Source organism: Artibeus jamaicensis, unplaced genomic scaffold, assembly GCF_021234435.1.
Source record: "Artibeus jamaicensis isolate MK-2021 breed Jamaican fruit bat unplaced genomic scaffold, CSHL_Jam_final contig_797, whole genome shotgun sequence".
In the NCBI taxonomy this organism is placed as follows: domain Eukaryota; kingdom Metazoa; phylum Chordata; class Mammalia; order Chiroptera; family Phyllostomidae; genus Artibeus; species Artibeus jamaicensis.
Genome location: NW_026521977.1, coordinates 18,794,158 through 18,821,758, shown reverse-complemented (window position 1 = coordinate 18,821,758; position 27,601 = coordinate 18,794,158). Strand labels below are relative to the sequence as shown.

At 35.4% G+C, this 27,601-nt stretch overlaps 1 protein-coding gene across 1 annotated transcript in view; it reads left to right on the top strand.

The window, feature by feature from the left end:
• Positions 1-27,601, top strand: part of CSTF3 (cleavage stimulation factor subunit 3) — a 78,167-nt gene that overhangs the window by 3,327 nt on the left and 47,239 nt on the right. Inside the window, exons 2-3 of the mRNA XM_037128259.2 lie at positions 14,685-14,786; positions 14,907-15,002. Of these exons, the coding sequence (XP_036984154.1) occupies positions 14,685-14,786; positions 14,907-15,002 (198 nt within the window). The remainder of the gene's footprint in view (positions 1-14,684; positions 14,787-14,906; positions 15,003-27,601) is intronic.

The window sequence follows — 27,601 nt, the reverse complement described above, 5'->3', positions numbered from 1 at the left end:
AATAAGAGTGAAGAATAATAAAAGTAAAACTCACTCTGAATCATGTATTTGCTTTGGAAATATGCCAGGGGTGGGATAGATAAAGAATACTGCAAGATATGAAGTGTAGGTTTCTTCTGGCCTTTTAGCATTGAAACTTAAAGTATTTGTTGAATAAACCCAGTATTTTTAATTTGTTACTCAGAAATATGGACAGTCATTTCTTGATCCTGAAGCTCTGAATTTGTGCCCTTCAAAAGAGTAATGATTGTAGACAACAAAAGTCACTGCTAAGGTTTATTGTAAAATTTAAATACTTTTTTTTACTTACTGATTTTTAGAAAGAGAAACATTGATTTGTTGTTCCACTTTTTTGTGCACTCTTTGGTGGGTTCTTGGATTTGCCCTGACTGGGGAAGGAGCCAGCAACCTTGGTGTATTGTGGGAGGATGTTCTAATCAGCCGAGCTACCCAGTCGGGGTCTATTGTAAATTTTTGTACTTTTTTTTTAATCATATTTTTTGTTTATGCTTTTACAGTTATCCCATTTTTTTCCTCCTTTGTTCCCCTACACCCATCACCCCCAACTCCCTTAGGCAATTTCCACACCATTGTTCATGTCCATGGGTCATGCATATAAGTTCTTTGGCTATTCCATTTCCTATACTGTAGTTTATATCCCGATGGCTATTCTGTAACTACCAGTTTTTACTTAGTCCCCTCACCTCTCCACCCATTCCCTCAAAACCCCCTCCCATCTGGCAACCATCAAAATATTCTCCATATCCATGATTCTTTCTCTTGTTTGCTTAGTTTGGTTTTTTCTCTTGTAAGGAAGTCATTTTGCATTTCTAGAGCTATTTAAATTAACTTTGCAGTGTTCGTGGGTATTCTTTGGGAGCTTCATGTTTACTGTTTCACCAGTTTAGTGGTGACAAAAGTGTGTGCATATAGGTTTCCCCCCTTGTCAAAAAAAAAAAAATCTGGCTCCTGTGGGGAATTATGGCTGTATTTTTATCTTACAGATTTTATTTTTAGCTGCTCAATTCATCTTTTGATCTCATTCTTTCTCAGCTCTGGTTTACCTTGTGCAGTACCCCCTATGGTGTTTAGTAGAGTAGAGTTCCTCCACTGGGTTTGAGTTTGGATTGAAGGTGCTGCCTTACTTACTGTTGCATCTTAAAAACCTAGGAAATAACTGTTTCATACTTAAAGGTATTCCGTAAATAAATGGATGAATTTGAACCAATGCTATATGTAATATGTTACAAGTTCTCAAATAACTTGCTGTTTTGTATAAACAAGTACATAAATAATTAATACAAAATAAAATAATTGGGGTATGAGAGTTGGGTGGTTTCTAAAATTTTGTTGGATAAGAGGAGGGAGAGAAATGGGTTGGGCCAAGTCAATTCATAACCTATAATTCCCTAAAATGTTTCTACATTCCTACCTTTTAGAAATAAGACTTCACTTTTTAGCCCTGGCTGAGGTAATTCAGTGGATTGAGCATGGCCCTGTGAAGCAAAGGGTCACTGGTTTGATTCTCAATCAGGCCACATACCTGCATTGTAGGCCAGGTCCCCAGTGGGGGACACATGAGAGGCAATCATACACTGATGTTTCTCTCCCTCCCTTCCCTTCTCTCTAAAAATAAGTAAATAAAATCTTTACCAAAAAAAAAGTGAAGATCTTAAAAAAAAAAAAAAAGACTTTTTAAACAGTCTGTAGTCTATCTGAAAATTGGGAAAGGCTAAAATATAAACAAAGTTATTTTCACTTTGGAAAAATGTCATGACTTGAAGAAGTACAAATAAATTGCCATTAGTTCTTAAAAGAGGAATTTGAGGCTGTAAATCAGTGTTTTGCCTTTGGTGAAAAATAAGTTTGTAAAGATAAGGAAAATACCAAAAATGCGTTCTGTTACACTTACTTAAAGAGGAAAGAAAGATGAAACACCAACAATATTGAAATCTAAAGCCTGGTTTATTTTGTTGGTAGTTATTAGTACTTACTAGCAGTTAGGAGGAGTTCCAAACAATTTTAAAGCCAATTTGTGAGTGCTTGTGGGTGCGAGGAAGAGAGACAGGGGGCCAAGTATGTATATGTTAGATGATGCTTCCTTTGGCCTCAGTTCTTTTTGTTTTTAAGAGTAGAATATTTATGTAATAGCCTTTTCTCCTTTTCTCCTGCCTGTTTTTAAGATACTTAGTTACTAACAGTTTTGGGTAGGCAGATTTGATTTGGTCTTTATTGTTAATGTTTATTAAGGAAACTGGACTATACAGAATATTTGGGATTGATTATTTCTAAGAGAGATTGATCTGTGTTTGTAGAAGTATTGGTTTTTCTTAGCGGTGCAGCAGAAAAGTACTGTTACAAATGATTGTATTCTTTAGCATTCGAATTATAGGAGGTTCAGGGAATATAGGAGTTGATATCCTGGATAGACATTTTGGGACAGCAAAATCTATAGTTAGATGTTTGTACCTATAAAGTGGACAGCTGCCAAAAACAATTCATAGTTTTAAGCTCTTCTGCCATTGTCCCTAAATTTATTTATCTTTAGATAAAAGATCCAGCTGTGAATTTGAGTCTTTTTGTTTTGCTATAAGTTGGTAATGATGTGAGAACTAATCTAAAAGGGGGTTTGAGTTGGGCAGATGTTTAAATTACTTTTAGGTTAATGGGTATTTCATAATCAGGAAATATTGAATAAAGCCAGAATAGCAAAATTGTCCTAATTGATATTTTTCTGATATTTCACTTAATTTATCTAGTGAGTTAATAGCTTGCCTACTCTTGGTCTAAAGAAGCCACATTTAAAAATTTCTTTAAGTATTAAGTTTTTTTCTTTAAAGATTTTATTTATTTATATTTAGAGAGGGGGGAAGGGAGGGGAAAAGAGGAAGAGAAACTGATGTGCAAGAGAAACTGATGTGCAAGAGAAACATTGATTGATTGGTTGCCTCTCACATGCCCCCAACTAGGGGCCTTACCCACAACCCAGGCATGTGCCCTGACTGGGAATCAACTGGCAACCTTTTGGTTTGAAGGCCTGCACTTAATCCACTGAGCCACACCAGTCAGGGATAAAAGATTTTTAAAATTTTTATTTGTACTTTGTAACTATTTGTTTCCTAGGGGATGAACAAGCAAATTCAATAAGCAGATATAATAGGTATAATTATTTGGACCAATAACCTTTAGCCTATTTTTTTCCCCTAAGTTTCTGGATTGTTTACATGTTTAGTAGAGTTTTAGTTTTTGGGAGGGTGGAAGGGATGATATGCCTGGTACATATTCTGGCTCATAACAGACTGGTAAAGGAACACGGGACTAAACTGGCATCAAGTCCTAATATCACTAGTCACATAAAGTGCTTTCTTCTCTGCATATAAATTGCTGCAGTTAGGACTGGACTTGAACACCAAGGTAGCACTCTGCAGGAGCATCTACTTTTAATTTTGTAAAAACAGTTATCAAGGGAGACTTCAAATGTATATTCATATACAGTTTTCCTTAAAGCTTTAGCAAAAAAAAAAAAAAAGAAAGAAAAAACTTAGGCCTGATGCCATTGTATTTTTGTTAAGAAAACAACATTTGGAAAACAGATGTTTACAGAACAGATAGATTAGGTAGTGGTTCTCAACATGGAATCCATGGTCCATTGCATCATAATCCCTTAGCTGCTTTATAACAATATAGGTGTCTACACCCCAATATGAGACATACTATAACAGATTCCATGAGGCAGGCTAATAATATTCATTTGAAATGGGCACCACAGGTGATTTTTATGTAAATGAAAGTTTGCAAACCACTTAACATATTTTGTTGTTTATAATGCACTTCTGTGTGTAATGGGCACCCACGTTTTTGTGCCCATTTTACACGGGATTATTATAGACCATGGTATGTAATCATTATATGTCCATGTATAATATGTATCTTTATTTTCCCTAAAAATTTTGGGCAAAAAATTGTGCATTATACATGGCAAAATAAGGTACATAGGGATTGACGATGCCTGGACCTTAAAAGTTGTTTTTGAATATATATTTTTCTTTTTTTGTATTTTCTTTGTTTTTCCTTTTCCTTTTTTTTTGTATAGTTTATTTTTTTATTTTTTCCTCTTGAATACATTTCTTGATAAAATAAATAGAGAAACAGTTGCAGAGTATTTGAGTGTGGTTAGCCTTTTAAGATAGTATTTTGCTGATTTTCTTCCTTTTACTATATTTAGTCATTACCCTTAACAGTGGAAAATACTCATAAAACCAGGTATGAGATTAATTTCTGCCTCTATTGGCCATGGTTAAGAGCTTTGTGGGTTTAAATCCTTTACCATTCCCTCCTCCTATCTCATACTTTTGACACCACTTGGGTTAAACTTCTGCTTACCTTTATTTTGACTTAATTTTTGTATGATGTCTGTCTAGCATAACAGTGTCCCCATTTACCACAAAAATAGGTAACTAGAGAACAACAACTGTCTTTTTTTTTCTAAGTTTTACTTCCCTAATGGGAATGGGAAGGAAAAAACCCCAGATTATTCTTTTATCACAAATTTACTAGTGTGTCACTTCTCTCCCTCCTCCAATTAACAACTTCCTAATAATAAGTGAGCTGCCATATAGAAAGTGGTTTGCACTTTCAGTAAAGCTTGATTCATAGTTTTCCAGGGTCTACATGACACGTTCCATAGTTACATGAAAAGGCTATTAAAAATGCTTTTCCTTTTTCCAAATGCGTAACTAGTGTAGTCATATCTTCCAAAACAGTATATTGCAATAGATTGGAAGCAGAAGCAGATAATGTCTTCAATTCAGCCAGATAATAAGGAATCACCCTAAAATATAAAGTAGTGCTATTGTTTAAATTTCGTATTGTTTTGTTTTAGGAAATAAATAATAATGACTTTCTTTAAAATGAATTAAATTAATTTTTATTTTAAATTTTAGTATATGTTGATAGAAATAACCATTCTTCAAAAATATCTTCGTCTTCTCATTATTTAGGAGTGCAAAGAAATTTACTAAAAGTTTTGAAAATTGTTGAAATATTTTATTGGGCCTGTGAGGCCAGCGTCTTAAATTCAATTTCTCTGAGTTAACTTCTCATAACAAAAGGTTAGGCATGGAAAATGGAAAGACAACCCACCAGACAGGATAAAGTTTTCATAAATTATGTATCCGATAAAAGACTTTATCTGAAACATATAAAGGACTCTGACAATTCAGTAAGATAACCCAAGCGAAAATGGTCAAAGAAATATACATTTCTCCGAAGATAGACACATGGCCAGTGAGAAAATGCTGAACTTTATTAGGAATTAGGGAAGTGTAGATCAAAACCATAAGATACCATTTTACACCCACAAGGATGGTTATAATCATCAAAAAGATAGGTATGCCCTGGCCGGGTTGCATAGTTGGTTAGTGTCATCCTGAATACCAACAAAAGGTTGCAGGTTGAATCCCCAGTTGGGGGCTTATGGCAGCAGCAGGATCCATGTCCCCCCCCTCCTTCCTCCCTCCCTCCCTCCCCTCTTTGTCTCTAAAATCCATGAGCACATCCTGGGGTGAAAATTGGGGGGGGGTGTTGGTGAGTAGGTGGAGAAATTGGAACCCTCATAATGCTGGTGGGAATGTAAAATGGTTTCAATTGCTTTGGAAAACAATCTGATAGTTCTTCAAAATGTGAAACAGAATTACCATATTACTTAGCAATTTCACTTCTAGGTATATACCTAAGGTAAAACAAACAAACAAAACCCCCCACAGAATCAACACCTAAAAACTGAATCCAGTGTCCATTAACTGATGAATAAATAAAATGTGAGATATCTGATACAATGAAATATTTTTGGTAATAGAAAGTGCTAATACATGATGAAACATGAACCTTGAAAACATACAAAGTGAAAGACAGAAATAAAAGAAGATGTATTGTAAATCATTTAAAATCATGAAATACCTGCACATCTATGGAGACAAAAGTAGATTGATGGTTGCTTTGGGCTAGGGAATTGGGACATGATGATGACTGTTAATGAGTACAATGTCTTTTTGGGGTGATAAAATATTTTAAAATTTAGTGATGGTTACATACCTCTGGAATATACTAAAAACCATTGAATCGATTACTTAAACAGGTGAATTGTATGTGTTATGTCTCAATAAAGCCATAAATAAGACATTTTAAAAGGTCAGACATCCAGTGGGTTTCCTCAACCTCCATACTTTTAGCTAGTTGTGCATGTGTTATTAACAAAAGGAACTAAAGTAGTTCATTCCTTAGCAGTACACTACTAGGAAAATAATTCATAGAAGAGGTGCTGGAGAGTTCCTTGGTAATATATTCTCCTTATACAAAAACACATTTTCAGATGCATAATTTTTTCTAATTTTTGTGACCATTGAAATTGTATATGTTGATATGTCACTGTATACTCCATACAGTTGTATTATATTTCTGGTTTTTAAAATTGTACAAATCAAAAATTCCCAAAGTCCTAATACCATTGGTAACATGCACACTTTGGAAACCAGTCCGGTTTTTGTTCCGCTCATTTGATTTGTGGCCCCCTCTTACTCCCCATTCATACCTAAAGAATGATAATGAACCCTGGCCAGGTAGAGCATTGGTTAGAGCATTGTCCCCAGTTTGTTTCCCCATATAAGAAGAAACCAGTGAGTACGTAAATAAGTGGAACAACAAATCAATGTTTGTCTCTCAGTAAATTAAAAAAAAACTTTTAAGGCTAGAAACTGGTGAAGTGAGAACAGTAGCTGTTGTGTGCGTCCCCCCTCCCACTACACCCATACATATAACAGTTTTGCATATGTAAGAACTGTAAAGGCAAATATTTACAGTTACATAAGCTTGATTACAGTACTTTCAGTTTTGAAATATCTTTATGAAAGACATTTATGGTTTGTAAAAATAAACAGAAACAAAAAAGCCAGCAACTTTGTTCATTACAATTTCTGTTAAGATCCTATATGGTGCTGATGCAATCTATCCTGTAAGGGGGTTTTGTTTTGTTTTGTTTTCCTCCTTCTTACAATTATGTTCTCATGTTTTATTTGCCAGATATGGCACTTTATATAAATGCCCTATTATAGGAATTTAGTGAAGTACTTTCAAAGACCTTTCTAATGCAGAAACACTTTTTTAAGTTTCAAATCTTACTGTCATATATATCTTGTGAACTGAGAATGGTTTTCATTATGGCTTCAGGAAATCCTGTGCTTCAGGAAACTGTGGTATCAAGTCAGAAACAATAGAAGGAACAGAAAAGAATATGTTAAAAAAATAAAGACCTCTTATTCTCATGACAAATTTCATGACAGGTACAGGACAAAGATTTCATTTATAACAGGTTTCCTTAAGAAAGCCAGGAAAAGTAAATGTACTTCATAAAGACCTAAAGAGGAAAGAAAACAAGCAGCTTCTCCAATACTCTAAAGAAAGAACACTGAATCCTTAGAAATCTATTAGGACTTCTTCTGTTTGACTCTGACCACCTCTAATCATTAACTCCTTAAAGTGACACATTGTTGACTTGATTTTGGGAGATGAACACACCACGTGGTATGCAGATGATGCATTTAAGAATTGTATACCTGAAACGTACATCATTTTATTAACCAATGTCACCCTAATAATTCAATAAAAAATAAAATAAAATAGGCCCTGGCTGCTGGCTAGGTCGGTTGGTTAAAGTGTCATCCCTATACACTGCCAAGGTTGTGGGTTCCATCCCCAGTCAGGGTACATACAAGAATCAACCAGTGTATGCATCAACAAGTGGAACAACAAACAGATGTCTGTCTGTCTCTATAAATTAACCCAAAAAATGATAATGCGATTATAGTTTATTTTTTAAAAAGGTAATGTGATTATAGTTCATTCTAAAGGCAAACATTAGATTTCAATAGAGTTTTTTTTTTTTATTTTTTATTTATGTTTAGAGGGGAAGGGAAGGAGAAAGGGAGAGAAACATCAATGTATGGTTGCCCTTTGCACATCCCCTGCTGGGAACTGGCCTGCAGGGAACCGGCCTGCAACCCAGGCATGTGCCCTGACTGGGAATCGAACCTCGATTGTCTGGTTCGCAGGCCAGCACTCAATCCACTGAGCTACACCAGCCAGGGTCTCAGTAGAGTTTCTTATAATGAGTTTTGGGACATGTAAGCATGGGGCAGCTGTTCTTTTCTATAGTAAGCAGAGTTCTGAACTCATTCCATTATAAATAGGCACTGGAAATTTTCCAGAAATTTATTTAAAGTGACCTAGGCCTTTGATGTCATCTAATCCAGGAAATAATAATACAGCTCCATTCCTTCAGGGGTATAGGCTCCTTGTGGATATTAGCAAAACTGTTGAGTTTTTAATTTTCCTTTGCTCTATGTATAGAAATACGATAACCAAGCCAGAAAACAAAGATGTGTTGTTGGCTGCACACCTGGTTCATACCTGTGAGAATGAACGACTTTTTATTGTGAGGATTAAATGTGTCCATAATGACCAGAGTATATTCTTGGTCATTTTGGTTAGCTTCCATTGTTAGTTAATGCACTTGATAGAGAATTATCTGTATAGATAACTTTATGAGCATTTAACATCTTTGGCCAAAGAAAAATATTTAGGGAAGTAACAGATTCTGAAGAGCTGAGCCATGGTTGGTTCTGTTACCTTCTAACTGGACTTTGGGCAATTTCATGTAATTTAATTATATTTCTTATCATAAAATGGGGTTATTAATTACTTAACAAGTGATGATTAATGCCTGAAAAATGTTTTTTACATCTGATCTCCAAAATCCTTTGCAGGGGTCCTTAGTCCATAGTAACCCCTTCCCCCAGATGTCTACGTAGAATTTTGGGGGTTCCATGAACTTGGATGGGAAAATAGAACTCTTTAACTGAGCCTTTTCTTTAATCATGAATATAGGCAAGAAACCACACTAGTGTTAGCAACAGCTGTGATTGGAACATATTCAGCATAATGTTGCACTCATCACTAGACTGGATCTTGTTATTAAATGTGTTACCTACTTGTATATGAAACTTCGTTTTAAAAATATTTTAATACAGTTGGTTTCCTTTGAAATTCCTCATAGTTTGTGTATTTAAGAGCATCATTCTGAGAAAGGGTCCATAGGGTTCACATAGAACTTAACTGGAAGGTACTGTGACACCGAGAAAGGTTAGGAAGCTCTGGAAAGCCATGGTTTTCAGCTGAGGCTGTACATTAGAACAACCTGAAGAGGTGTTTTGTTTTTGTTTTTAATTTTTTTAAATAGTGATGTTCCAGTCCCATAAATTAGATTATGATTTTGATTTAATTGATCAATGGGGGAAACTTGCACATCTTTAAACCCAGTTTTCTCCAGTTGATTCAGATGTGCTCCCAGTGCTAAAAGTCACTAAAGGCTTACTTTATTTTAGTAAGGAGATATTTACACTTCTTGCTGTGATTATGCTAATCAAATATTAGATGCAACCTTCTGAATTTTCTCTGTTCTTTTACAGATTGTAGTATACATTATTTAGTTGGGTAGGTTAATTTTCAGCAAGTGGGTCTTGAATGATTTGCCGTCCCATTAGACTGCTTTGAAATACTAATTGTTAACTTTGACTAAAGCAGTTCAAGTATAAATTAGGTGTTTTTAGTTCCTGATTAAGTGTCTAGTATAAGATTTTATTCATTTTTAGAGATGAGGAAGGGAGGGAAATATAGGGAAAGAAACATTGATGTGCAGGAGAAATGTCTATTAGTTACCTATTACTTGCCCTCAACTAGGGATCTGGCCTGCAAACCCAGGCATACGCCCCTGACAGGAGTGGAGGACCACACTCAACCCACTGAACCTAGTCAGGACTATTTAAAATATTTTTCAAGTTTTTTCAAGAAGTAAATCCCTTTGAAAGAACTCTTTCTATTCTATCCCAAGTGCTCTTCAACAGTGTCTAGCACATACTCTAGGCACTGAGCAGATATTTCTCAGGTGAATATCAAAAATTCAAACACCAGAAGAGTATACAGTATAAACTAAATGCATGTATTTGTGTGTTTGTGTGTCTCCCCAGTTGACTCCCACTTTTTTTCTAAAACCCATGTCACTAACTATAGACTTCGGTTTTACTAAGACTACACATTTTATTATAATATTTATTAAAACTTTTCATCCATGGTTTTTAAATTATTTCTAGTGTTACCCAGTAATAAATGGCCCAGTAGGATACTTTTCCAGAAGTGGAACTCAGGGTATGAGATTCATTATAATTTTTTAAAAAATTGCATTTATCTTTAAAGGAGAAGAGAAGGAGAGAGGGAGAGAAATATCAATGTATGGTTGCCTCTTGTGCATCCCCGGCTGGGAACTGGCCTGCAACCCAGGCATATGTCCTGACTGGGAATCGAACCACGGCTGTTTGGTTCCCAGGCCCGTGCTTAATCCACTAAGCTACACCAGCCAGGGCTCATAGTAAATTTTGATCAGTATTTATTAATACTTGCCCCTGCCAACAGTGTGTGAGTGTCCAGATAATGCAGTGCAATGTTAATTTTGAGACACTTTAGATCTCTGTTTTATGGATTATATTTATATTTCTGTCAAATGTTTAATGTTCTTTTTTACCTTTTTTCTGGGAACTTTTGAATACTTAAGGTTTTGTTGTTGTTTTTTTTTAAGTTGCTGGTCTTTTATTGACTGGACTTATATATTAATAAATTTTAGTACTTTTCCAGTGTGTTAAGGATATTTTTTAAGTTTGTCTTTTGCCTTTGATTATGGTTTTTTTTTAACACAAATTTAAACTTCATGAATTAAGTTTCCTTTTTTCTTTCTTTTTTTGCAAGTTCAAGAGTTTTAATAAAATAGAGATATTTCATTGCAGGCAGGCCATAGGTGTGTGAGAGAGAAAACGTGCCCATTCCCAAGCTTAAAACTCCTTTTTACAGTTTTTTTTCCCCTCTCGGAGTTGTCTCTCTCTCTCTTTTTTTTAAATATATTTTGATTATGCCATTACAGTTGTTCTATTCCCCCCTTCATTCCCCTCCACTCTGCACAGCCCCTCCCCGACCATTCCCCCCTTTAGTTTATGACCACGTGTCTCAAGTTCTTTAGATTCTATATTTCCCCTCTTCTTGCCCTCCCCCTATCTATTTTCTACCTACCATCTATGCCACTTATTTTCTGTACCTTCTCCCCCCTTCTCCTCCTCCCACTCCCCTGTTGCTAACCTCCATGTGATCTTCATTTCTATGGTTCTGCTCCTGATCTAGCTGTCCTCTTAGTTTGCTTTTGTTTTAGTTGTGGTTGTTAATAACTGTGAGTTTGCTGTCCTTTCACTGTTCATCTTTTTTATCTTCTTTTTCTTAGGTAAGTCCCTTTAACACTTCATATAATAAGGGCTTGGTGATGATGAAGTCCTTGAATTTGGTCTTATCTGAGAAGTACTTTATCTGTCCTTCCATTCTAAATGAAAGCTTTGCTGGATAGATCAATCTTGGTTGTAGGTCTTTGGATTTCATGACTTGGAATACTTCTTTCCAGCCCCTTCCTGCCTGTAAGGTCTCTTTTGAGAAATCTGCTGACAGCCTGATGGGAAGTCCTTTGTAGGTGGCTGTCCCCTTATCTCTTGCTGCTTCTAGAATTCTCTCCTTCATTTTAACCTTGGCTAATGTCATGATGATGTGCCTTGGTGTGTTCCTTCTTGGGTCCAAGTTCTTTGGGACTCTCTGAGCTTCCTGGATTTCCTGGAAGTCTGTTGCCTTTGCTAGAATGGGGAAGTTCTCTTTTATTATTTGTTCAAATAAGTTTTCCACTTGTGGCTGTTTCTCTTCCTCTTCTGGTACCCCTATGATTTGGATGTTGGAACATTTAAAGATGTCCTGGAGGTTCCTAAGCCTCTCCTTATTTTTTTGAATTCTTGTTTCTTCATCTTTTTCTGTTTGGTCATTTTTTTTCTTCCTTCTGGTCCACTCCTTTGATTTGAGTCCCAGTTTCCTTTCCATCACTATTGGTTTCCTGTGCATTTCCCTTCATTTCAATTAGTTTAGCCTTCATATGTTCCTCTAATTTGTGACTAAAATCAACCAGTTCTGTGAACATCCTGATCACCAGTGTTTTGAACTGTGCATCTGAAAGTTGGCTATTTCTTCATCACTTAGATTTATTGGCTCTGAGGCTCTGAGTTGTTTTATCTGTTTGTGTCTGTTACATATGAGGAGCAGAGCCTTAGATGTCCACCAGGGCGGGGCCACCCAGGTTGCTGGGTTGTGATGCGGTATGTGGGGGCGGGATCAGAGAGGGACAGTGGCGGTCCCCTCTGCAGCTTCCCACCACTGGGGCCTGCATGGTCCATCTTTGCTCACTCCTTCACTGGTTTATCTCTGCGTGAATGTGTAACCGGGGTCAGCCCTCAGTGGGTCCGCCTGCTCCTCCACACCTGGGATCCGCCCATGGCTGCTGGTGCACCTGGGTCGTTCATCCTGGTGGGTCTGGTGGATCTTTCCTGCCCCACCCCACTCTGCTGCTGGCTCTGCCCCTCTTACCGGCTTGGCTGAAGAGTTCGTTGTTGTCAGACTTCCATGTAGTTCAATATTCTGTTGTTTAGCTGCGTTTTTGTTGCTAAAGCTTTGTTGTTTTTAAACTTGGTTGTGCGAGAAGGCACAGTGCTTCCACCTGTGCCTCCATCTTGGCGGAAGTAAGTTTCCTTTTTTCAAAAGCTCTGGAAGAATAGCATTTTCCATGCAGAGCTAAATTATAGTATGTTTTTACCTTTTTGTGTTTTTGCTTTCAATGTTTAAGTCTTTGAGCTACCCGATTTTTTATTTTGGCAGAAAGGGGAAAATAGAAATTCAACTTTATTTTAACACAGTTGACTTAACAGATCTTTTTTTTTTAAGTTGACTTTATTGAGGTGACATTTGTTAATAAAATTATATAGGTTTTGTTGTCTGTATATTGTATTGTGTATTTACCACCCCAATCAGATCTCCTTCCATCACTATTTATTCCTCTTTTCCTCTTCTCTACCAGCTTTGCAGTTATTCTGATAGATGATGATTGTTACATTCTAACATCATACTTTGGGTAATCCACCGTGCTGATTTGAAATATCGCCTTTATTATTTGCTAATTTTCCATATATTCTCTTTCTGAACCAGCCTAACTGGTTTGTAACCATTACCAAACTGTTCTACTGTGCCACTTTATGTTTTAAGATGTGGGTGGGGCCAGTAGTCCTTCATTAAACTATCTCCTCTTGAATATTACTGTGTAGCAACCTATTCTAGATTTCTGGAAGTCTTGCAAAAAGACAACATGAAACTTTATCTAAATTAACATTTATTTGACTTACTGTGTATCACTTTCTTTTTGTGGTAGCAGTAGTATTACCAATGACATATGTTCATGCATCAGACATGGGTTCTTGCATCACATATTAGCTACTTTTAAAATTATATTTCCAACCTGGCTGGTGTTAGCTCAGTGGATTGAGTGCGGGCCTGCGAACCAGAAAATCGCGGTTCGATTCCCAGTCAGGGCACATGCCTGGGTTGCAAGCCAGTTCCCTGCAGGCCAGTTCCCAGCAGGGGACGCAGAAAAAGCAACCATACATTGTTGTTTCTCTCCCTTTCTCTTTCCCTTCCTCTCTAAAGCTAAATAAATAAAATCTTTTTAAAAAATTATATTTCCAGCCCTGGCCAATGTAGCTCATTGGTTAGGCATTGTCCTGCAAAGGGATATGTCTCTGATTTGATTCGTGGTTTGCGCACAGGCCTGGGTTGTAGGTTCTGTCCCTGGTTGGAATGTTTGCAAGAGGCAACTTAGCAATGTTTCTCTCTTACATTCATGTTTCTCTCCCTCTCTTCCCCCTTAGAATAAATAAAATCTTTAGAAAAAAATAAAACTACTTATTAAACGGTTTAGAAAATACTAAAAGAATGGGGGGGGAGTGGAGTCACGTGCCTCCATCATCTATCACCCACATGACTAATAAACATTTTAGTTCAATCTTTTAAATCTCTTTTATTGCAGATTTATTTTGTAGGTTTTTTTATTATGATGTATATAAAATTTGTGAGTCGTGTTTTTAAAACATTTACATCAAAATAAAATTTTCATGTCATTTTGTACTTTCTCTTTGTGGCTCAGGATGATTGCACTGTAGCACTGTTGCTCAAAGTTGGTCTCAGGACCCTGTGGGTTCCTAAGACTTTTAGAGGATTTGTGAGTTTAAATTGTTTTAATAAATTTAAGGCATTATTTGCCCTTTTTTCATTGTTAACCTCTTATGAATGTACAAATCCATCTTTCAGTTTCTAATACAGTAAATATTGAAATAGACCACATAAACAAAAGCTTCTTGGCATAAACACTTATTTTTCAGAATAGAAAAAGGGTCCTGAGACCACAAGGTTTGAGAACTACTGTTCTGTAATATTTAATGTAAAAGATGGGTTTATTTACATTTAAAAATGTCTTCTCAACGGTCTTCTAAAAGTGTGTGATTACTTGATTTTTTTTTTTATCTAGTTGACTTAACATATAGATTACAGACAATGCAGGCCTTTATTTTTATAAGAGGACATTTTCATGCCTCATATTGTGATAATGTGCTTGAATTAAATTAGGCATGAGATTTTTAAAGCAGTAACTTTAGTTTGTTACTTTCTCTCCCCAGGCAGCTGAGTATGTCCCAGAGAAGGTGAAGAAAGCCGAAAAGAAATTAGAGGAGAATCCATATGACCTTGACGCTTGGAGCATTCTCATTCGAGAGGCACAGGTTTAGTGATAATAGGATTACATTTCCTTCTCTATGGGTCCAATCACACTACTTGGTTCTGCAGTAAATATTCTCATAATCCTAACATTGTAAATGCTGTTTATTGGTTTTCAATTTTAGAATCAACCTATAGACAAAGCACGGAAGACTTATGAACGCCTTGTTGCCCAGTTCCCCAGTTCTGGCAGATTCTGGAAACTGTACATTGAAGCAGAGGTTAATATTTTTTTTTATTTTTCTTATATAGCATCTGATGGGAATTGTAGCATACACTATAGTAGTAAAAACCAGTTAGGAACATAGATAGCACAGCTGGACAAGGAGGATTTAGAATGTCTTTTGCCTTTATTTTGTAAAATAGGTTTAAAGGAGTAATTAAAATGAATTTTTGAAATTTGGGTCTTTACAAGCTGATGATTGTTGCATTTTGCGGTTGCAACAACATTAAAACAGTTTCAATGGTATTGGAGTGCTTTAGCCTTTTATTTACTTGTCATGTGTCAATTTATTGCCTCCTGTGTCATTTATTTAGAACTCATTTTTCTTTTATTTCTGCTTACAAAAATATGAACTACTGGTATTATAAGCAAATACAGAAATGTTAACTTAGTTCATAGGTTATTTTGAATGTCTGGTGAAATGAAACATTTAGATGAAAAGTTATTTCAGATTTTAATTTTGTGAAAATACATGGTTTGTCAATAAATATGAGCACTTCAGTAATTTAAAGAAAAATTTTTTCTTTAGGAGAAAGTTTACATTATACAGTAATAAGCTAATGTGACTTAAATCTATGTCATCATAATTTACACCATACTTTTTAAAAATTGTTTTCTGTCTTGATATTTGAAGTCAGGCATGTTTATTTTAAAGAGTAAAAATTATCCCATTCTTAATTATGATTAGAAGGTAATGTTCATATTTGAAGACTGGAATTAGCAGTCAAGATGATAATAAAGCATTAATATGTTGATAACAATTGGCACCAAGTAATCATTTTTCAGGTTATAAATTAATGGGTTGGAAGGGGTGAGATGAGAATAATTGATACTCACATTAAGCTTAAAATAATACCTATTCTTATAATTTATGAAATACTCTTATTTTGAATATTTTGTAATTAATATAAATTCTCAACATAATCAAGTACACTGCAGCCTCGTCATATTTTATATTGTAGCTGAAATTTGATAATATGTGGGTCTATTTTGGATCTATTCAAAGGGCTCTAGTCATCAGTGATATTGAACAGACTTTGGCACAACACAGTGTTGTTACCTGTGATGTGTGCCTCAGAGTGGACTCAGCCAACAGCAGCTTTAAGCGGAGGCTACAGTGTACTCATTGCATTTGTGGTATAGTTTGTATTGTATTTCTTTGGGAGGGGAAGAATTACGGGGCAGTAGCAGGAACATTGTGTGTGTATGTGTGTGTGTTAAATATTTTGTGTGGTTGTATATGTGGTGTGTGTGTTTGGATGTTTTGTGAGAGAGGTTGTATCTTATGTGGAGTCTGGTTGTGGTTTTGGCTGAGGACCATATCCTGATGGTTTATCACTTATCCTTTGGGACCATTTCTTTCCTTAATATATTTAATCATCAGAGTAGACTGGCACGAAATTCACCAGGTGAGTGAATAAATAGGTCTGTCTGAAGTATGCTGAAGCCAGTGCTGCTTTATAATACTCATTAAAGCAAGGAACCTGAATCACCTGTACTTGGTCTGCATTCCAGTTTGACTTTACAAACACAGCTTATATGCAAACCCATGAGAAATGAATGTCATTGGCATATAATAGTTTTTGTATAATGACATAGTACTTTCCAAGTTTTAGAAATTTCCTTAAGTTTCTCAAATATTAGGTTATTATTCATGTGTTTTACTATAGCATAAGTTAAACTGAAATTGGCAATCAGATAATTCATTCTCTATAAACACAGGGAGTCTGTTTCCCTCATTCCCTAATTGAAAATATGACTGCATTTTAATAATTCTAAGACAAGATGGTATTCCAAGGAGTTGAAAGTTGTCTCAGTATCAGACTTTCGGAGCTGCTAGCCATCAACTGATTTATTTAGTTGGTAGTGTTTGTAGTTATTTGAGACACATATACACAAACATGCATGTATGTATAAAACATCTTTTGAGAAAAGGTGCTAAAGAATATATTATGTATTTTATAAAATTTGTATTTCTGGTTTAGGAGTTAAAATGTTAAGTTGAATCTTGATTTCAGAAATGCATGTCCTGAGCTGTGTTTTTCTCTTTCCTGATTTATTCTATATTTTAAATTTTCACATTTTGTACTTAGTTTAGCCTGGGAGAGGCTAAAGTGTTTTTTTGGCCGTGTTGCCCAGTGTGGCCTTCAGTATTTGTGGTGAAGGCACATAACCTATCATAATACATTAAAATCTAAAGTAATAAGAATGTCTTTACATCAAAGGTAGTACTAACAATGTTTGCATAACATCCTGTATGCACTCTCAAGAAAATAAAGTTTTGTTGATACATTTGTGGTAACTCAGTACTTTATGGTGGGAAAATTACAATGTTTCATTTATATATGTTACACTAAACCAACTTCTATGAGTCCAAATACATTTAGTTCTTCTCTAATAGAAACTACACTTTCATGACAAGCGATAATTTGCTTCCCCAGAGAAATTTCTTGTTAATCCTACCTAAGTTCAAAGTTACGTAAAAAGGAGGTTTCTTGCTTAAATTTGAAATATTAATTGCATGTGAGAGCATATTATAAATAATTCATAGTAAAAAAAAATTGACAGTCACTAGTCTGATATTTTAAATAATTGCCAGTATTTCAGTTTTTGTGATATCTGAGCATTTAGCAAATACCTGGCTACTTGAATAAATTTGAGCTTTAAAATGTCATTTTCAATTCATTACCTACTTTTTATGCTTTTGCTAAAGCATAGAAACTGTTGGAACTAAAATTCTATTCTAATGAAAGGGCATTTAGGACCAACATCTTTGTATTTATGATAGTACATAATTTCAAAATTAAGCCAAATTACTTGAGTATTGTATGTACTCTACAGTCATGCGGCATGTAATGACATTTTGGTACGACAGACTGCATGTACAGTGGTGGCACACCATAGAGACTAGGTGCCTCTGGGTTTGTGTAAGTGAGCTCTGATGTTTGCACAATGACAAAATTGCCAAAACATGCATTTCTCAGAAAGTATTCCTGTTATGCCCTGTCCAGTGTGGCTCAGTTGCTTGGGCATTGTCATGCAAAGCAAAAGGTCTCTGGTTTGGAGTCCGGTCAGGACACATGCCTGGATTACAATTTTGGTTCCTGGGTGGGGCACATACTAGAGGCAACTGATCGAAGATTCTCTCTTGCATTCATGTTTCTTTCCCTGTATTCCTCCCTTCCCCTCTCTAAAAATAGATAAAATAAAATCTTAGAAAAGAAGAAAGCATGCCTATTGTAAAGCAGTTCATGATAATATAGGTGCTCACATTTTGCCTCAGGTGCATGAAGGATACTGCTTTACTCTTAAATTCCAAAACCCTGCTACTTTACAAGACTTAGCTATCATAACAATTATATGATTATTCTTAAAGTGCTGTAGTTACCAAATTATATAATTGTAATTGTTACCTAAAAATACTTTTGCTGCCAGTTAAACATTTTAATACACCTATAGCCATTTAGGTGATGTGTGGATGTCTTAAATCTGCAGTATAGTATATATTTAAGAAATGAGTTTTTAAACACTAGAATTAAGTGGAATATACTATCAGAGTTTCAGTGCCTCCCCCCCCTCTTTTTTAAGAGTTTGTTTTTAGAGGGGAGGGGAAAGGAGGGAGAAAGAAAGGGAGAGAAACATTGATGTAAGAGACAAACATTGATCTGGATCTGTTTGTTGCCTCTTGGCGGGCCCCCCAGCTGTGGACCGAACCCACAACTTCGATGTGGGCCCTGACCAGGTGGGTACCTTTTCCTTTGTGGACGACACCCAACCAAGTGAGCCACCCTGGTCAGGGATCAACGCTCTTTAAAGAACCACTGTGTGGAGTGGCCAGAAGGATCACTAAGAATCACAAAATTGAGAAAATTCATAGTTTTGCCATATAGTGGTTTTTTTTTTCCCCTGTTGTGACTCCAGCTCTTCCTGTGGCTAAGTAGTCAGTAGACAGCATGTAAAGTACAATATCTTATTGTTAGCAGTTTGTTTTGAATTGGGCCACAATTATAAGGAATTTCCCTGTGAAAGGATGGTACATTTTATTGGTAGCTGAAGGAAGAAATGAAGGTAATGCTGCTGTCTGTGAAACTGTAATTCTTTAATAAACATATAGAGAATTGATTGCTCTTTCTTTTAACAACTTTAAAAACAGGAATACTTTTCTTACATAATGGGTTGTAAAGTGTACATTTTCAATTTTTTCAAAATAACATTTCTACTTGGGAAAAATGACTTAAAAATACCTTTCTTCTTGGAAAGTGGAAGTGAACTCAGGATGGAACATGAGTAATCTAAATTGAAATAAATTTCTACTGTCTTTACTGTTTTAATGCCTCTAAATAGTGGTTTAAACTGTATTGTTTTGTATATGTTGGGCAATGTGATTTTTTAAAAGGCAGATAAAATTGCATTATCATATAGATTGTTTTTTTCTATTCAGCTTGCAATCTTTTTTTTTTAATTGTACTATTTTCCTAAAGCTCTGCTCTTTCCTGTTTGTAATAAATGTCGGTCCATGTCCGTGTGATTATTCACATTGTACTCTAAAACACAATATGCTCTGCAGTTTCTTAAATGCATGTGATAATGTAGTGTAGGGGTGTAAAAGAAAATAGGAATTATTTACAAACACAGAACTGGGTGATTAAATATCTGAAATGCTTTGAATAATAACATACTATTTTAAAAACAAAGGCAGTATCTACTTGCAGTTTTATTTTAATGTCTTACCAATTTCAATTTCCCCTTCTGTTGCAGCATAGATGTTGAGGTGTTGTCATTTCTAACATGGTCTACACTTGTTTTTCCTCGAGAGCCTTTCTCTTCACCCAAGGCATTGCATAAATAAAAGTATTTGCAAAAGGATATAATTAATTTAGATAACAATTTTTAAAAGATTTTATTTATTTAAAAAATTTTTAAAAATATTCTTAGAGAAGATATGAAACTGTTGTGTGTGTGGGTTTTTTTTTTAAAGATTTTATTTACTTATTTATCTTTAGAGGGGAAGGAGAGAGGGAGAGAAACATCAGTGTATGGTTGCCTTTCGTGCATCCCCTGCTGGGAACCGGCCTGCAACCCAGGCATGTGCCCTGACTGGGAATCGAACCGCGATCATCTGGTTCGCAGGCCTGTGCTGAATCCAAGATTTTATTTTTTTAAATAAAATAAAGGAAGGGCAAAAGAGTCCCCCTAACTGAGGACCTGGTCCACAACCCAGGCATGTGCTCTAGACTGGGAATCAAACTGACAACCCTTTGATTCACCGGCTGGCACTCAGTCCACTGAGCCACACCAGCCAAGGCATTTATTTTTTTAAGCAAAACTTTGTATTAGTCAACCTGATTGCCTTTATCTTTCTTAACTTGATAAAGCAAAATTACAGTCTTTGCCACCACTAATAATACATGGTTGCCTCTCATTCATCCCCTGCTGGGAACTGGCCTGCAACCCAGGCATGTGCCCCACCTGGGAACCGAACTGTGATCCCCTAGTTCGCATGCCCACGCTCAATCCACTGAGCTACACCAGCCAGGGCTATGGTCATCTTTTTAAATCCATTTTCTTGTATTCTATTTTTGTTTGAGTAGTAAGAGTTACAGTATATTCTGGAAATGTGGAAAAGGCATCTCTAAGCAGATTTTAATAAAAAGTACATACATTCTAAAATTTGTTTTGAAAAAAGGGGGAGCTGCTTGATCATGTAATTTCCAGTTCTCCTGTGGGTAATGTTTTAGCCTAAATCTCTTGAACATTTATGGAATAACATACTTGGTGTATAATACCTAATAGTTTTTTTTAATTACTGTGCATTGTTTCTAATAAGGCTTGTTATATTACCCCTTATGCCTGTCCCAAGAGCCATTAAAGATGTGCTTCAGTGTGCCATCAATGAATAAACAAAAACACATAAAAAGCCCTTCATAAAAATACAGTATAAACTTACATATTTGGGTGTAAAACTACCATATTTTTTGGACCATAAGATGCACCTAGATTTTAGAGGAGGAAGAGAAAAACTTTTTGAAGCAAAAAATATGGTAAAATATTTAGTAACATATTTCACCAATATAAATGTAAAGCTACATTTGGACTATAAGATGCACTCCCATTTTCCTTCCAAATTGGGGGGTGGTTGTGTGTCTTACAGTCCTAAAAATACTGTAATCCTAACAAAAAAGTTTAAGGGTGCTCTGCATCTGCACTTGGTTTTACTTGAGCGTAAGGGAACCGGGTGGCAATTAATTGACTTAAACAAAAAGATACCTAGTCAAAAGCTGGACTGTTTTCCAGTGGGTTCATTGTGGGGTTTTTTGTTTTTTAGTTTTGTTTAGTGTGTGCTTTCAACTTGCAAACAGTTCTTCCTTGTGAGTGAGTTTGGTTCAAGGCACTTCCAAGAAATGACGATGTCTAAAATAACAACGATATCTGTTAACAGCTGTACTTCTAAATGTGGCAAGGCTGCATTTATTTGCTTTAAGTAGTCTACTTTTTTTTTAATTTAGTTATTTTTCAAGTACAGTTTTCTGTTTATTTCTCCCATCCCACCCTGCCCCATGCTCCCCACCTCCCTCCCCTTTCCACCCCCTTAGTTATTGTCCCTGTGTCCTTTATACTTGTTCCTCTCTACTTTTTATATTTTAATTTTTATTACTAAACAGTTTTGCTCTTAACTTTGGTAACAGAAAACAAATAGTATAATGGTGTAATCATTTAAAGACAAAATTTTTTCATTTACATAATTCAGAGTACACAGCCATGCCACCAAAATTATGAACGCTTGCTTTGAATACAACTTGTTGAGAAACTGAACAGATTTAAGTCTCAGGAAAGCATAACCTGGGGTAAGTTTTAAGATTTTGTATGCTAGGAGACTTCCAGAGAGAAGTATTTTCTTTGGAAATACTAAGTCATAGTTATAAAAACAAAGGATCTTCATGTCAAAGACAGTATTGAAATGTCATTTTGGAATAATAATTTGAAATGTGCAAAAGTCCAAAGGTAAAGTCCCAAAGATGTTTTTAATCTTTCTAATACTATTGTTTAAGTGACAGAACATTTTCAATTATAATTTTATTCTTTAATGCAAGATTTTTACTCTGGCATGTACAGATAACATTATTGTATGTCTTTGTCTAAAGATTACTATATGAGAAATGGTTAGTCTTTGCTAGTTTTATTGAGATACAATTGACATACAACATTGTATAAATTTAAGGTATACAGTATAATGATTTGATGTGTGTATATATTACAAAATGATTGATGTGTATTTAACATCGATCACGTCACATAGTAAACAAGGGAAATGGTCCTTTATGGTGACAATTTCTGTAACTTTTTGTAATGGAAGTTGGAGGGAAAAAGTGTTGACCATTTCATGATGATTTCTTGAAATTTCTTCTACTCAACAAACTGAATGTGCAAGTATCACATTTAAAGCCAAGGTGAGCATTAAGTTTAAATCAGAAATTTAAAGGTGGGAGATAAAATGAATTCATTTAGCCCTCTTGTTTTATACGTGAGTAAAATAAATTAAGAGATCCTTGTCCAGTAAACCCAGAGTTTACAAACTATACTTTTAGGATCGCCTAGGAAGCATTTGTATACAAGGTTTGCATACAGCATACCAAATTGCTGACTGGGTCTCCAAAGAATGGACACATGGAATCTGTTGTTATGTGTTTGTGGCAGTCAGTTTCAGAACTGAGGCTTTAGAGGGCAGCATTCAAATCTCCCGCTTTCCCGTTCCCACTCTGTTTATTCTGCTTGAGAATATTTCATACTTTGAAAAATACTCCCTAAATTTGTCTGGACTATAAAAGTGATTAGTCTCCCAGCCAATTCTTTTGAATACACCATGTTGCGATTTATCAGTAGTATGTAATCAAATATTCTAATTGATGTGCACTGTGTGCCTGAGAGTATTCTCAACAGTGTGGTAGCATCTGCTGGGGGTCAACTGGGACCGCTTTTTACTTCCTCATTTTATTCTTGGGTTTGAGGCAATTTTTTGGCCCTGTAAACAATACAGGCTGGGACAGGAGTAGATTTACAGCTGTTCATATGGAAAGTACAATAATCAGTTAAAAAATAGTATACTAATTAGTACATAATAAAAAACTCATGTACTAATAACTGTAAACCTAATTTTGTCCCACCCTGTATAATGACTAAGTACCAAACTCAGACAAGTTGTGAGGAAGGCCCATGTGTTAGGAGAGGGCCATGTAGGCTGAGGAGTAACTGCAGCTGCCCTTGAGCCAGTTTTTCAGTGTGAATGTCACATAATTTCAGATTATTGGCTAACATACATTTATTGAATCAGTACTTGAGTCCCCTTTGGGAGGCAAGGAATGAAGTGTTCTCCCAAAGAGCCAGTCATTATTTTTAGCTATTTGTGTAGTCAAGGTTTTATCCATTTTTGAAATTTTCCCTACATAGATGATTGTGTTTATCACCATTTTAACTCATGTTCCCTTAATTAAAATTTTTTTATCCTCAGTGTAGTGGTAGTTTTAAAATAACTTTAAAAAATAGTAACTTCATTATTTCCAGTTAATGTCTACCTTCAAGGGAGTTTAACTTACCCATATAATTAAGAATTTAAGCTCAATGATATTCCTATAAGTACTTGAGTAGTATGTTAATTTTATAAAATGTAAATGTCAAAAATGAAATTAATGAAATATCTTGTGAAAGTATAGACTTCATGTGATAGGAGGGAGCTTACATGTAGTTGGAAAAGATTGTCAACAAAAATTTGGTACCTGCTTTTGTACATTTAATTCCCTTGTCCACCTTTTTTTTATTATCAGTTTTAACTACTGTGTAATAAATGACTCTCAAAATTTTGTGTTTCTTGAAACAGTATTGAGATTATCACTGTTTAGAGTTGAAGATTCACATTCTATGTCAGTCTCTGGGGATCACATGATTTAGTGCTATGTAGTGGGTTCACTACAGGTTATACAAACATTTTTATTATAAAACAATTTCTATACATTTACTGTTTTTTATTTTGAAAGTATTTTGTTAAACTTAGAGAAATGTTGTGAGAATGATACAGAGAACTCCCATATACACTTCACCCTCATTGGCTAGTTTTAAACATTTAGCCTATGCTTTATTCTTTTTTCCTGAACCATAGAAGATCAGGTTGTATACATTTGTGACTTTTTAACACTTGTGTATTTTCTAATAATAAAGGTATTCTCGTACATAAGTACTTACAAAATTCAGGAAACAACATAAATAGAACTTTAACCTGCAGTCTGTTCTTTTCATTATTCTAGTAATCTTCTTCATAGCAATCTAAGGCCATTACATGTAGTTGTCATTCTCTTTGGTCTTCTTTGATGTTGGCTTAAACCTTAATTTGTCTGATACTAGATTCAGGTTACTTGCATTTTAATTGAAAAGGTACAAATGGTTGGGTGTCCTTTGTATCTCACCATGAGGTACGTGATGTTCATTTACAACTTAATGGGATGACATTGTTGAGATTTTCGACTGTGTGATTTTTTTTTTTAAATAATAAAAATAACGAGGAGACGCACTCTGCCTGGGAGCATAAGCACACCCAAGCCTTTCTTCCCTCTCAGGCTGCATGTCCTAGACTTAAGGGCGGGCCCCCACGGGGCCAGAGCAATGGGCAGCAGCATTTCATCCCAGGCTAGTCCCCTGACCCTGTCTCTGAGCCCCCTCCCCTTTTCTCTGACTTTGCAGTGAGCTAAGGCAGTCACAGTTTGGCTTGCTTCTGTTGCTCCTTACGTGCTGGACCTTCCTTTGTTTCCCTGTCCCCACCTTTAATAATATGCTCTCAGAATTTTAAAAAAGTACTAATGAGGAGATACTTTATCAAAATCATTTATCTTTCAGTAACTTTCCACCCTATTTTAATCTATTAATGGTACTTGCCTGAATATTGATATTTTCCTGAGAAGTGTTTTCAGTTGATTGTTGAGTAAATATTCTATTGATAACTCAAACTTCAAGTGTATTGTACTTGAAAACTATTTTAAATATTAGCTCCTCTTTCTGTCCCCATTCTTTTGAACAACTTACTAATCAGTGTAGTAAGCAAAGATGACTTACAAGATTTCAGTGAGTTATAGTTGTATCAAGTTTTCCAAATACAAAACCATATACTGTATCAAATGTCTTTACATTTGTCATAAATTCTATGACAAAGATTGAAAACATTGCTACCTTACTCATAAGGTTATCTAGAAACTTATTTAATATTTTTGCAAGAACCATTATAAGCTATGGCAAATAAATATGTCTTTATTTAGTTGACCAAACAGTATATTTCAAGTAAGAATTTGTTTTTTTAGAAACCTTGGGATCTTTGGGTTTAAAAGACATTAGAAAGTCAAATAGATCACCTCAATGTTGGACTGTGTTTGCAAATGCTATATTTTTAAAGTAGTACAAAAATAATTTCTTGTTTGAGGTATACATTGAAATGCTATAAATTAGAAAAAAATTTTTTTTCCAAAACACTTACTAATTTTTAGATAGAGGGGTATGGAGGGAGAAAGAGATGGAGAGGAAACATCGATTGGTTGCTTCTTGCACAGCACATGCCCTAACCGGGGACTGGTCCACAACCCAAGGCATGTGTTCTGAGAGGGAATCGAACCAGCGACTGTTGGTTTTGTGGATGACACTAACCAACTAATTCATATGGGTCAGGGCAGAAAATAATTTTTGTGTTAATACTACATTGCATAAACCATAAAAATAGTATTTTTCATAAAAAGTAGGCTATTAAATGGTCAATTTGAGTTTCCCAAGTTCACAGAATACTTGAGATTTGCACACACTCCAAATCAAAAGAACTGTGTAAGTGTCTGATTTAGTTTTTATATAGTGGGGTGGTTACTTGCCACGTGTCTCGAGTGCAGTGTCTGAATTCTACCCATTACCTGTGTTTTTGAAACTGGCCTGATCATTTTTTGTAGTGTAAAAAGATATATTTAAAGAATTGTTACTCTTATTTTTGAAATGCAGGGAATTTGTAGATCACTCTATAAAGGATAGTATGGAGGAATAGGTGACACAATCTGGATGTGGGGACCTATGATTTTCTACTTCCATAGAATTCCTGTGACCTTAGGGAAGTCATTTAACCTCTGTCTTCTCCCCTCCCCTGCAATGAAAAAAATTTTCTTTAGAAGTTTTGTTTATTTTCAGAGAGGAGAAGGGAGGGCATAAAGAGAGGGAAACATCAAGTTGCCTTGTGCTTGCCCCAGCTGGGGACCTGGCCTGCAACCCAGGGCATGTGCCCTGATTGGGAATAGAAAAAGGTAACCTTTTGGTTCACAGGCCAGTGCTCAATCCACTGAGCCACACCAGGTAGGGTCGCTGTTAGGAAAACTTTAAAACCAAAAGAGAAGTATGAATATTATCATACGTACCTATGCACCTTCTACCATGATTTACTAAGTTTTGCCGTGCTTGCTTTATCCATTTTTGTATAAATAACATTGCCTTGCATAACCATAATATCATACTGGAAAGGAACAGCAGTGTCCTAATACAGTTTAGTATCCAGCTCATGTTTACCTTTTTCTAACTGTCCCAGATGTATTTCTAAACTTCCCTGTGTTTGTAATCAATGAAATCATTTGAATTTGTTTGTGTTCTCCTAATAGTCTTTTTTGTGCTGTGCCTTCTGTATATCAGTTTACTACACAGATTTTGTTGTTTCTTTCACCCCCTTCCAACTGAAATAAGAAAATAAGAATTTAAATGTTGTTTGCAGTGATCTATAAATTGTGACATAAATCAAAGTTTTATTAACTGTTCCAGACAAGAGTTTTATTTAAACTGCCATAATATAAGCAACAGGGTGGGAATTTTTAATATTTTTACTACTAACATACAACTTATTCTGAATTTAAATATATTTGTAATAAAACTTTTAGATATTACCCAAAACATTCCCAGAACTAACCATACTGGAGTTCTTAAAAGTGTTTGTCAGTTATGTTACATTTTAGATGTAGATCTACAAAACTACTGAATTTTATGGAAAATTGTACTGTGTGAAATGAACATCATATAAGGAAAAGTGTGAGGGAGGCATTTTTGAAGGTAAAGTATATTCTACAGTAGAGTTTTAGAAGTAAAAAGCACAAAATCTACATTTAAAAAACCCATTGTTGATTTTCACCTGTGTTGTTGATAGTACTTTTCTCTGAATTCTGATTACTTGCCTCTGCAGTAATAACCAAAATTTACTTGGCCTTTATTATCAGTACTGTGTTTAGTACCATATATGAAATATCTGGTTATCACCTTTACCTTTCGAGGTAGGTATCTGTTTTCCCTCGTTTTCTTTTGATGTTCAGCTTTTCTGAGATTTAGAGGACTTACATAGCTCTCCTAAGAGCTACAAAATTAAAGATTAAGCTACTGGGAAGTAAATTGGAAAGGTGGGAGCTTTATACTCTGGTATTCCATTCCCTGGGTCTAAGCTCCTAGTCACTAACCACTATACTAACTAACCTAAAGAACCGAAAATAAAGTATATTAAAGAAATAACTAGAGTAGGTTCATAACTGACTCCTTTTTTCTTTGCTCAAG